The sequence below is a fragment of the Sylvia atricapilla genome, chromosome 2 (assembly GCF_009819655.1).
Source record: "Sylvia atricapilla isolate bSylAtr1 chromosome 2, bSylAtr1.pri, whole genome shotgun sequence".
NCBI lineage: Eukaryota > Metazoa > Chordata > Aves > Passeriformes > Sylviidae > Sylvia > Sylvia atricapilla.
In genome coordinates this window covers 59,074,278-59,087,876 of record NC_089141.1, presented here as the reverse complement: position 1 = coordinate 59,087,876, position 13,599 = coordinate 59,074,278, and the positions used below count along the sequence as shown (strand labels likewise).

General features: G+C 40.5%; 1 protein-coding gene across 3 annotated transcripts in view; it reads right to left on the bottom strand.

The window, feature by feature from the left end:
- TDRD3 (tudor domain containing 3) overlaps nt 1-13,221 on the bottom strand; it is a 93,838-nt gene extending 80,617 nt beyond the window's left edge. For 2 of the 3 annotated variants that reach the window (XM_066313365.1, XM_066313366.1), the window contains exon 1: nt 13,019-13,219. In XM_066313365.1, coding sequence (XP_066169462.1) covers nt 13,019-13,059 — 41 coding nt within the window. In that variant the 5' untranslated portion in view covers nt 13,060-13,219. Of the gene's footprint in view, nt 1-13,018 lie in introns of all 3 variants that reach the window. The other variant, XM_066313367.1, reaches the window with a different exon arrangement.
- Between the last annotated feature and the right edge of the window lie 378 nt (nt 13,222-13,599).

The window sequence follows — 13,599 nt, the reverse complement described above, 5'->3', positions numbered from 1 at the left end:
TCACTCCCTGCCCTTGTTTGGAGTGAAATTGCAATTTAGATGTGACTACTGTACCAGGCACTTGGCTGTACCATCCTGCACATCCTACTACCACTCATAGCTACCCAGACCTGGGGCAGATGTCTGTGTCATACCCTTAAATAGTTGTTTCACCCTGAACAAGACCTGAAATACATTCACGAGACACAGCAATAGGAACATGCTGGTTTGAACATGCCGAGGATACTAAAAGCTCTTCCAGAGCTATTGCAATTAGCTTGGAGGAGAGGGGGTGGGTGGAGAAGTGTCTCCCCCGCAGCCAAGACTGTGTGAGGAGGAAAGGGGCGCAGTGCAATTATTACCGGCTCCCGTAGATGGCTCCCGAAGCTCGGAGATGGCGCCAGCGCCAGCACAAGAGCCACAGCAGCCTCACAACCACAATGTCACCGGGAGCCAGCGCTACAAAATTCAACACAATGAAAACCTCAACCCAGCCCCCAGAGGTGATGAACAGCACAACATGGAACACATACAGCGAGTATTGTTACTCATGCAACATATATACACTTAGACATTTAAAGCAAGTATTGTCGATATACAACACAGCTCTGCACACACAGATCAATACTGTAAACTAAAAGAGGGAAGATTACATTAAGTAGAGTATTTTACTGTGGTGAGGCACTGTTAGAGATTGCCCAGAGAAACTGTGGATATTTTGTCCTTGAAAGTGTTCAAGGCCAGGCTGGATGCAGTTTTGAGTGATCCAGTCTAGTGGAATGTGTCCCTGCCTAGGGTAAGGGGGTTGGATGGAACCAGGAAATCATTAAGGCCTCTTCCAATCCAAGCCATTCTATAACTCTACAATTAGAACAAATTTGTTTCAACATGCTCCAGTCAGATCTTACACTTTTTCAAACTTTATGTCCCATACTGGGTGTCAAAACAGGACTGTCGTGATTTAACCAGCAGGCAGCTAAACACCACACTCGCTCATTCCTTCATCCACAGTGGAATGGGGAAAAGAGCTGGGGAAAAAAAAAGTAAAATTTGTGAGTTGAAATAAAGACAAGATTAATAGGACACAAAAGGAAGAGAAAATAATAAAAATAGTAATAGTAATGAATTAATATACACATAAGTGATGCACAATGCAGTTGCTTACCACTTACAGGCCAAGGCCCAGCCAGTTCCCAAGCAGCAGACCCTGATCAGCTTTCTCCCTAGTATATACATGGACCTACATGACATAGGGTATGGAATATCCCTTGGGACAACTGGGGTCAGCTGTTCTGCCTGTGTCCCATCCCAGCTCCTCATGACCACCAGCCTTCTTGCAGGTAGAGTGGAATGAGAAGCTGAAAAGTCCTTGACAAACACTGCTTGGCAACAACTAAAACATCAGGGTGTTATCAATAGTGTTCTCATCCTAAATCCAAGTACAGATCTGTAAAAAATGTGAAGGTGATCATCCAAACTACTGCAAAACCAACTTAAGCATCCATAAGTGCAGTTTAAACATGCTATCAGGAGCATACTTTTCCTAACTGGTAGTATTCTTTCATTAAAATGTTTATAGTTATATCCACAGAGTTGTATTCGGGAAAACATTTGTTCAAAGTTAGTAAAAATTTAAAGACCACTTTGCACAAGAGAAAATATGCATTGCCCTTCACTACTACTGCTATAAATAAAGTGTAAAAGAATCTGCTGTGGTAAGACACCAAATGATGTTCCTTTTCATACTGTTTACCTAAATGTTCTTTGAATTAACAGGTAAAAATCAGGTGCTAAAGCAGCTCACTATAAAAATTTATTTTCATATTCTTTGGTTTAACTAATACTTTCAATTTAATACTTTGGCATTGCAGATTCAAGAAGAGAAAGGATTTAAATTAAGGGCTCTAACACTTGAGATTCATCTAACCTCCCAGCCAAACGATGTGTAACCAGAGAACAACAAATGTTCTTTATTCTCCTGCTTTTTTTGAATGATCCTCTAATCAAAACTTTTACTTCCTCTCCTTCCCAAATCAGTCACAGAAACGTTTCATCTGACAGAATATTACCTTCTGTCCTGTCAGTAAGTTGGGGAGGAGGGAAAGGAGAGGGACAGTCAGTTATTACTGTTATTAAAAGATAAAAATTGTGTTATTATTTTAAGAATCAAACAACATAGACATGCAATACGTATTCTGAACAGAGGAAAAAAAATACTGGAAGGCATATAAGAGTAGAAAGCTCATCTCTAGTGCAGCAGCATGAGGAAAATATGACCACAGCTAAAGCGTAACAGCAATTACTCTTCTAGACTAAATTAAGCTTTTTCCATTTCATCATGTTTTTATCATATGGTGGCATGGTTTAGTTAGGAACTAAAACATAAATTAAGAAAACAGAATAGAGACTACTGTAGTGTTCAGAAAGACATTCTCTGTCCTTCTCTTCCCCATTCCCAAACCTAGACAAAATTATACACTGGTAAACCCTCAGCAGCATTCTCCAAGGAAATCTTTCCCATCTCAAAACCAGGAATAGAGATTTTTTTTTTTTTTGCCTAAGGGTCCAAAATCATAAATGAGCATCAACTGCAAATTTCTGCAATAGTTATTTGATCAAGGCTGAAAACTCAGTGGATTTACAAAACTTAATACCTCAAGCATAAAAACATCTTCAAGTTCTTGTTCCCTCATTTGCTTATTCCACAGTAATTCTCTCTGTTTTAGACAATTCTTCAAAATAAAATTCTTACACGTATGCCAGAAATTTTTCACACCGAAATCAGAGTGAGAGATTTCTTTGGCCATTAAGAAAGAGATTACCACAAACTGTTACTATTTAATGACACAAAAATTGATTGAAATAATTTTATGCTACATATTCGACGATGATTTGACTACTAAACAAACCTAAAAATGTTTATCTTAATATTTTAAGTATAAGCAATGATGCATCCACTTTCTTCACTTATTCCAATTTTCATAGTTACAAACAAATCTGATGTTATTTTGTATCAAAAATTGTAGATTGCACTCAAGTGAAAAGTTGCAGAGGTACTTGGGAAGTATTTGCCAAAAAGGCAGAATTCCAGACTGTTCTTACACTAGCTGAAGTGCAATTCTCTCATCTATCAAAACCTACCTGTGTACTACACACGACTGTGTACCTTACATCTGGATTTAAAAGCACAACTTTAAGCAAGTTTTTAAAACCAAGAACCATGACTGTGCTCAATATACATTCTGTTTTCAATGAAAAGCAGCTTGATGGAATCATATTTTTACATAAGGATCCTTTCAGCATCCCTTAGCAGCTCATTACTTCAACACAAAGTGTGCCTCATTCAGAAACCACTACTCTACACAGTCAGAACCAGACCCTTTAAAATCACCCACCTTCTCTTCAGCTCCTTCGCTGATGTTTTCTCCCCTCATGCTCTTCTCCTAATAACAGTTAAATGGAAAACTTCACACTCACTAGTACTTTCAACTGTATAACAGAAAGTGTGCAAAGATGGAAAATGTAATGTTCATTCGCATTATAATTCTAAAGATTAGTTTAAAGTTCATCTCTGCTTTGTATTTAAAACTGTCTTGGACACAGTATCACAGTTACAAAAGTAAAAAAGTATGTACTTGGTAACTGAGTAAACTCTACTGCCCTGATGCCTTTAAGGTCTCCCGCACTCCCACTGTACAATGAATCTATCAGAAATTACGGCAACATCAAGCAAAAGAAGTGGAAATGTGCTTCCATAATAAATGGTAATTTCCATTTCTATCATTCTAACAGGCAATACCATGAAACAAGATGATCCAGCTGCTGAAAGATGTATTGTACCTATTCAGTACACTGCCATCAATATCAGAGCTAAGTGATTTCATATCCTCATTAAATAGGAGAATAATATTATTAATGCCTTTCATAAGGGTACTGGATAATGCACACATCTAGCCTGTGATTTAATGCTGTATCCCAATTTACATCTGTAAGTATTTAAACACCGAGATCACACATACTGTATTTTACAACAGCAGAAGAATGTAGCACAGTGAAACTTCTGTGGACTGAAAAAAACAAGTGAACATGAGTCTCTAACAGCTTAATAGAAGAGATTTAGTGATAACACAGGCACACTGTTATCTAACAGTAATAGCTGTGATGCAAAAATGTCAAACTTTTCCAGGTAACACACAGAGATGTGCCCAAGATAACCTCACTAACTCTAAACTACGATAAGATAAGCTTCCAGCAAGCAGCACTGCTGTAAAACAGCAGACGCTAGAAACAGCCTCTGTAGTCAGAAACTTCTGGACAAGAGCTCTCGCAAGCTTTTTGCTCCTTGAGAAGCTTGCTGCTCCCTGATTCGTAACAGGCCAACAGGCCACAGCCATTTGACATACGAAAGTCACAACATTGTGGACGGTTTACTTTGCTCATGTAACAAAATTCTTAAAATTCTTTTTTTTTTTTTTCCCTCTTCTCAGATACAAGCTGTGAACACGCTTTCTCGCTCCTATTTTCCCAAGAAAATGCTGGCAGCCACCCCAAAGCATTAAATTGAACACAAATATACTAAGGCTGGGGCCATGCCAAAGACACAGCTGCCACGCCACTGAGAGTATCTTGAAGCTGTCTTAACACACATGGCTTTTTCTCCTCTGGCTTTCAACAGCTTTTTTTCGGATATGACACAGCACTAGAAGCTCGAGCTGCTCCTGGAGCACTAGGAGACAAACAAGAAGAAAGAAAAAGCCAGTCTTGACCACTGCCCCCAGACAGCACTCCCTGTCAGTTAATGCTATCACTCCCGTTTCCAAAACCGAGGCTGCGTTTCCCTAAGTGAAGGGTACAAAATGATGCCAAAACAAGAATGCTCCTCATGCTTCAATTCCTTACCAGTGGTACAATGATTATTTAAACCACTTTCTTTTTCCTTAAATGTGCAAAGAAGCTCAAAGGTTGTACATCAGTCCTAGAGCTGTCCACTCCTCCTAAAATCTGACACGTCACGACTATGCAATACATTAAGTACAGAAAAAGTGATTAGAAACATGCACATACTATTCATCCCCTAGAGAGCCTATCCTTCTTCCTGTCAGGTCTATTAGAATTACTCTTACTGGAATGAAATATGCTCCTTTTGCTCTAAAGTAGAAAATGTACTATTCCTGAAAGTATGAACAATATGCACAGCTTGGAGAATCAGTATTATATTTATTTTAATTTTATTGCTATGAAAATCACAGGAAAAAAGATAACTGATATATAGGATGTTTAATATCCAATGTTTCCAAGTATAATTCTCTCTAATAAAACTTCAGGACAGCTTCTTACTCCTATGTACTCCTACATGTATTATTTACATAAAGTCATATTTTAACAGCAATAACACACAAACACATAGAAAATCCTAATGAATATCACTGTTATCAGTATGAATGATAACAGTATCTTACTCCAAAATCACCAGCTATGCTCCCACCAGCTTACTGCTCAAGTACTCACTGTCTGGGGAGTGTGAGCACACAGAAATTGAAGGGATAAAAAAAAAAAATCTGTCTCAAGAGTCTTATAACATGATTTTAGAATGCAAAGTCTTTGCAAAGGTCTTTCTCCTGAGACCCGGTTCATCTATATGCAACATCTACTCCAAATGCCTCAAATTTCCACATTCCAGATGATACAGGCTTTCTGACTAATAATTTAAATTACCAGAAACATGTAACTTTAAAAGAACCTACTTTTGCTCAAATGGTAAGATACTGACCTTCAGAAAACTTTAGACTTCTTAAACACTGCTGCTTTTATTAACTCCCTCTTCCATTGAGTTCGTTTAGGTTTGCTGGAAAAGGCAAATAATAATCAAGCATGCTGCTATTCTATCCTTCCCTCAAATCCCTACCAAAATCCCATTTACACTACACTGAGAAACAAAATTTCTCTGAGGGAAGAGGTAAATCAAGCCAGAACAGTAAATCCCAATTGTGTAACAAGCCCTACCTCATCACCTTGCTTATGTGATGATACAAACTAATTTAACAACGGAAAAGTTGATAGAAAGTCTTACGAAACTCAGTAGACAGTAATTAATGTGCAGAGTTTAATAGGAGTTTTTGAAGAGCGCCAGCACAAGAAGAGGGAGAAAGAAAGAAACTAGTATGTCACCGAGCCAAACCGAGTAAGTAACAATTGTCCAAACAAAGCATTTGCATCCCATAAAGGAGGCTACGCCTAAGAATTATGACACTAAGTAAATAATTTCTGAAACAAGACTCAATACATTCATTCCAAAAAGGAGACTAGCTATGGGAAACCTACACATTTCTTGGAAACTCATTGATTGGAAAGAATCAATGTGAGACTCGCTATACCCAGAAAAGTCAGGACACTGAAAAGGTGGGTGTTAAAAGAGATATGCAGCAATTTATAGGTCTAACTTTAGATGTGTTGCAGGTAGAGTAAGCTTCTTTCTTTCCACATTTTTTTTCACAGTAGCAACAACTTCATTTTAAGTTGCAACAATTCTATAAATCAAGGGCATTTTATATTAGTGGTTCATTTAGCTTCCTAGCAGAGAAACCAGCAGGTGAAGTCTGTGTCTCCCAAGACAATCCATATATAAATTCGAGATCTCTCATAAAAAGATGCAGGGAGAGTCCCTCCCAGCCACAGATAAAAACCAGAAGGGTGAGTTGCAGCAAGGCAGTGGGAATCACAGTTGAGATGGAGTGCATAGGGGACTGTCACACTTGCTTTACCCTTTCTCTCTGTTTTCAACAGTGTGGTTCACTTCTCTCCAAATCCTCACTTCCCTCTTCCCTCATCTCCAATCAAGGGGAGAAAATAATTTCTTCAGAACTATGATGTGAGGACACTTACTTAACAATATAGAAACAAGAACATAAATGGTGTTTTAATTTATGCAGTCTAGGGCTATCTAACACAGTTCCATTTTTGTCAAGGGTGGCCAGAGGCCACCAGGTCAAGAATGCAAACCACAGCAAATATCCAGACATAAGTGTCCAGAGCAAGTTCTGGCTATCAGCCATTTTACAGCTGGTAGTCCAATTTCACTGTGGAGTTCAGTATTCAGTGCAATTATCCCTGCCTGGCTTGGCCTAATCACAATTTTAACTCACTCACACTTTTTCCCCCTCCACAATATCATGCGGCAAATAAGTTCCACAATTTAATTACATATTGCTTGACAAGCTGCTTTAATTTTCATCAGGTAGCAAGTTTAATTCACCATGTGGCCTAATTCTTGTCCTAAGAAAAACAACTACTTTTGTTTTCTGTTTATCATTTCTTTATGATCTATGGATTTTATAGATCTCTATCATCTCTCCCCCTATTGTTCTGTTTCTCAGAGTAAAGATCCTCATCTTCCCAGCACAGAGTATCTTCCACACCTCTCATCCACTTTTTCAGTGTCTATGAAACCCTTGCTGTGCTGGGATGGTTACATTAATGCATACTCTTAATGATTTTGACACACCACTGATGAACACAACAACCTAACAATGATTTAATTCTTTGTGAACAATTCCCAACAGCTGTCTGACGACTGCCCTTCTCACATATATGTGTGTAACGGAAGCAAATTTAGAGCTCATCCCTGTGTAGACAGGTTTGCATTATTTTCCCCTGTATAAGCACCAACTGACATTCAGCAGAACTGAACTACACTTGCGCATGAAAGAACTGGACAATAGCTTTGGAAGAGTTTGCTGCAAGTTCCCAGTTAGTTCAGATTTTACCAACCCCCAAAGATAACAAACTGCTAAGGTGTCACAGTACTGTCACTGCTTATGAATATTTTTTAATATAATGAACCCCTTAATGCTAGCAGAAACCTACTACTGACATTGTTCCAACATGAAGCAATCATTTATCTCTCTAGTTTCTCACCTTTTGTCTTTGGCAAATAAGGTTTAGTTGAGGTCCTTAGTCAAAAATTTTACCCACTTTTAAACCAATCTGCTACTGACTTCAGTAAGTGCTTTCCCATTCTAGAGTTGCAGCATTCAGTGAGCAATAACTGTGTAGGATTTGGTGAGTAAGAGATCTACTTTCATTTCATGTCTTGCCTGCAGATTATATAAACCTCAGCAAGTTCACCTCCTTCAGTTTTCTCTTTTGCAAACTGATGTGCTCCAAACATATTAGTCCCCCTACCTCCTTCCATCTTGTTATTTTACCCATTCTTTTTTTCACCTTTTAATTGTAGCCCTAAATTTGTTTATTGTAGTTGCAACAATTGCAGCTAGTAACAGTTATGTTTCAAGCACCTAACATCTTCTGCAAAAAGAAAAAAATTAGCATCTGAAATAGTTTCTTGGGGCTGCTTCCCTTAACAGAATACAAAATGCTGGACCTTTTGCACTCCTCCAGAGTGAAAATGACGTGAAGAATTCAGGTTCTAACTACCCATTACTTGTGACCCAACAGGAATGCAAACTCATCAGATCAGTCAGTAAGGGATATACCAGAACAGATAAAAAGTGCAACAATGTGGCATTTTGTTCTGTATTGGCATTTTGAGATTTCAAAGTATCAACCAAACTTCACAAGATTTTGCACAACACAAAAGAAGTCTCAAGAATCTCAAAACAGATGCATCTCTCCTGTGAAACACAAGATGTATGTTATGCTTGTGTCTAAGGAAAATCTTTGTCTCCTGCCTGAGCTTGCTCAATATGCAGGAACCAATTTCAGCTGTGATTCCAAAACCGTTTTATCGGAATAGCAAAAAAACATGAGAGAAAAGCAGATCATCTTGCAGAATTCTGGAACTGACTACTTTGCCAAATGCCTGCTGTGCTCTTAGAAAGTGGTGTTAGATCCATCCCTTTGAGAACTTCCTTGTGTTTCCAGGCATACACCTACTATTGCTTTAGAGCCTGGATCATATCAGATGACTAGTCCTACGAGATGACACGTGAACAAACCAATCTTAAACCCAGAGTTACCCACTATGCAGCACGTCAGTTGCTGAAATACAAAAAACTCAGCTTAAAAGTTTGTTGTACGTCATCTCCATATTTTTAATTTGCAAAGAATATGCAACCACCATGACACGAATATAAAGGGTTTTTTTCAGAGACTGTTAAGCAGTATTCTTTTGTTTCCAAACAACTAGTACAATTCCATTTCCTCTTCATCTCTAGGAGTAATTCTTCATAGTCATGACATTGCTCACAAAATCTACAAAATACATTGTTTTACAAGACTGTATTTTTTTGCCATAGAGCTACTAATTTTTATGGCATCACACACTGCAATAAAAAATCTGTACTAGTTGACAAAGAACTCACAAGTACACTTAGCTGTACTAAAAAAAATCTTTACTTATCCAGTTTGCACCTATTGCTTTCCCACTTGTTTTCTGGAGATCAATCACCAGACCCAAGATCAGTGACCACAGGCTAAACCTGCTGTAGGCCAGGGCATTTTGTTCGTTTATGACAATATGTTGGCATTTCTATGTAATAAATTCCCAAGTTCTGCAAAGATCTAGGAACACTGTAGAGGTCTTGGCTTGTCATATTGTCTTATGGAATGCCACTCAGGAAACTTAAAACAACAAACTAATAAACAAAAACTAAAAAAAACACACCACAAAAAATTCTGTTGCAAGCCAGTAAGAAGTGCCTTGCAACTTATTGTTTATGTAAGGGGATTATTCCACAGTTTTTTCTGGACTTGACTTCTAGCAATAGAACTGGATTCACTAATTTATGTTCCATTAAGGCCCATATTTTAATAAGAACGCTGGAAAACTGGTTCTGAAATTCATTGAATAACCATATGTAACTATTTATGTTATGTAACAATTTAACTATATAACTACAGTAATAAAAAAGGTAGCTCTGCCACTTGGCCTTCCTCCTCATGTTTGACAATTAAATAAAAAGTTAATAGAGAACAGAAGTTCCAAGACAGAATATCTTTTTCACTGACATGTAATACAAACACCTTATCTCTCTCCTAGCTGGAGCCAATATCTCATTCCAAGGAACAGTGTGATGCATAACAAAAAGAACTAGCATCAAAAAATGCAGGCTTTCAATGAGAGCTGCAGGGATCTCTCTTCAGAAAAACTACAATTCTGCACACAAACTACAGGGACCTTCTACTCATTTTCATAAAACACCACACACACAAAAAACAAAAAACAAAACAAAACAAAAAAAAAAAAAATACAGCCTCCCAGCTTTACCTACCACTGTTATGTTACTAGGTAGGGCTACTTCACCCTTCAGAAGCTGACAAAAATATAATTGATATACTGAAGGCAAACATTACAAATTCCCAGACAATTTTATAACAGATTACTCTGAAAATAACTGATTAGGGGAGGGAAATAGATATATAATTAATGCTCGGTATTAACTACACTTTATGACTGTTTTACTTGAAAAATAACTTTACTCTTAATTCAGAATCATAAAAGGTAAACACTAGTTGCAGAAACTGACATAAACAAGTGTCTACCTTAACTCTTCTAACCTTTTAGGATTTAAGAAACTTACTGTAAAATCTAATCAGTTTAGGCAGTATTTTACAAGCTAGCAGATTTTCAGCAAAACAAGAACAACTTTTTTTTTTTTTTTTTTTTTTTTTTTTCTTTTTTTTTTTTTTTTTTCCTTAATGTGCCACGCAGTGCTTCTGCAGTAGAGACAGATTTTAAACATATAAACTCGGTTTTGGCTTGGTACTACAAAACATTATTTAATCACCAGTGTAGTCAGACACATAATACCACATTAAACACCACTGAAGGCTCACTCATAGGTGTGCGAAATAAACCTAAGATCTAATAATATGAGAAAAACAATAAGGAAGAGCAACAGCAAAGCAGAAGCATGGATGTTCAGGTTACTATTCTTTTTGAAAGTGCATGAACACAACTAAGCAAGATTTCCAAAACTTTTTTTTTTTCCAGTCCACCTCACATTCCTCAAAAGTATATGCATTAATTCCTCCCTCTTTCATACTACCCTTCCCAATGCAACTAGGTCAAGGCATAATTCTGGTGGACCTGATAATTAGCCCATTACTTTCCTGATCAGCTTTCAGCCTCTGGCTCCCACCCTACAGGACTGTAAGAACAAGTGTTTATAGCCATTCATGAGTCTATAGCCCCAAGGAGGGCAGTAAACACTGCAGAGGGACAGATTGTTTCAGAGGCACCTCATACTTGTACTGCCAAAACCTGAAAGTCATTTACCAATGGCACTCATTCAGCTGAAAAAGCAGTAAAACAATTCAAGAGCTGAAAACTGTGAAAAAAAATTTGAATAAGAAATAGAAAGCAGGAAAAGCAAACTAAGAAAATAAAACTACTTTTATGGAAGATTTTTGAATTTTTGGAAAGGTCTAAGGAGCAAGTTTCAAGTCACAGTCCAAAATTCCCATTCAATAAGCTAATGTTATAAAAAATAGCAGAAACAGTTGTGATTATTTCAATTCAGCAACAGGCAGGAACCGCAGGACCTTGCACTCTAGAAGCACTTAGAACAGTGTATTTGGATCTTGATACACTTATCCAAGGAGCATACAGAAGGACACCTAATTACATTATTTGGTTACTATTACCACAAAGTAGCACTGCAAAAGCTGGCCTAACAAACACAGTATCACCAGGGGGTTAAATGAGGTGATTATCCCACTGTCTTCAGCACTGGTGCGGCCTTACCTGGACTACTGTGCACACAACTGGAAAACTATGTGAAGGTCCTCAAATACGTGGGAGGGCAACAAAGCTGATGGCATGTCCTGTGAGGAGAAGCTGAAGACTTTGGCCTGTCTCGACTGGAGGACAGCAGTCGGGCAGGCAAACCTCACTGCTCTCTTTCTACAGACTCCTGACTAGGGGAAGTGGAGAGGGCATGCTGGTCTTTTCTACCTGGGGATTCAGTGGTAGGATGAACAAGAGTGGTTCAAAGCCGTGTCAGGGAGCGTTCAAACTGGACATAAGGAAGCATTTCTTTACTGAAGGCATAGTCAAGCCTTGGAAGAGGTTTCCTAGGGCAGTGGTCAATGTCCCAAGCCAAATGAAGGTGGCTGAAGTCCTGAATCCTTTTTACACATCTTTAATAACATACCAAGATTTGGTCATCCCTGAAGTCATCAAACAACTTGACTAGATGATTGCCATAGGTCCCTTCCAAGTAAATTATCCTGTTTTACTCTAAATCACATGATACCCACTTTATCCTTTTCCATCTTAGACATACATGAAACCACAATCCAGGACAACCACTAATGTAAACAGTAGAACAAAAATATCCCCAAAACGCCATTGGAAATAACTTTATGCATGTTGCTTTGTGCTTTAGCAGTTAGCAATGAACTTTAGTTTTCATGAAAGACTTTCCAAGTAGTTATGGAAAAAAGTCAGTGTTGGCTAATAAGTGAATCACTTCAACAAAGCAATCAAACAAACAAACAAGTCCCAAACCAAAATATGAACTTCCTACAATGCAAACTCACGTCTAAACGCTTAGTAAATAAGCGTTTGCAGTAGGTATTTGAAAAACACAACTCGTTGAAACCCGTTGTTCCAAAATGAATATTGTGTGCCCAACAACTGGGAATAAGTAGAACACACAAGTATCCGAGTTCAAGCCTCATGTGTGCCTCATTTACCCTATCTCAACCCCACTTTTTTCATGGAGCATTCCTTACTGAAAGGCCGCACAGCGCAACTAACATCCCCGGCAGTCCGGGCAGGCGCCGGGCCTCCCGGCGAGGCCGGTCCCGGGGCAGGCGGGAGGCCGCCGCCGATCCCGAGGGGTGTCGGCCCCGGGATAGGGGTGCCGGCCCGGCAGCTCCTCTCCGGGGCGAGCCAGCGCCAGGCCCCGAGCGCACCGGGGGCGGCACAAGCCCCTGCCCGCCGGCGGCTCCGAGCGGAGCTGGGGCGGGGACGGCCCCGCACCGCACGCCTCGAACACGGCGCGCTGCCCACCCCGCCCCGCCGCTCGGAGCCAGCCCCGGAGGCGGCGGCGCGGCCGAGCTCGGCCACACTTACCAGCCCGACTCGGAGAGCGCCGCCCGCGCCCGGTCGGCCATGGCGCCTCCGCCGCCGCTCGCCGCAGCGCTCGGGGCCGGCGGCAGCCGCGGGGACCCCCGGCACTCGCCCGGAGCCGGAGCAGGGACGCGGGGCCCGCTCGTTCCCCCGCCCCGCGGGCCTCTCCGGGCGCTCGGGCCGGCCAGGGGGAGGGAGGGAAGGGGGAGGGAGGGAGCGGAGGGAAGGAAGGAGGAAGGAAGGGGCGGAGGCGGCGCAGGCAGAGACGAACAAAGCCCGCGACCGGCGGCTGCCTGGAAACTGCCGCCGCCATGGCGGGGAAGGGAAGGAGTGAGGGCAGCGCTCCTGCGGCTCGGGCCCGCGGCCGTGGAGTGGTGGGAAGGGTTTGCTTCAACGCGCTTCGTCTGTAAATAATGCTATTGACAGTAGCGTTGTTCTGCAAAAAGGCTCTCCTCCGTGCTCGCAGCAGCCGTGTTGCGGATGGGAAGGGATCCTTGGAAGGATCTGGAGCGCACGTCTCACGAGGAGCAGCTGTGGGAGCTAGGGCCTGGAGAGGAGGAGGCTCAGGAGCGACCTTCCGCTCT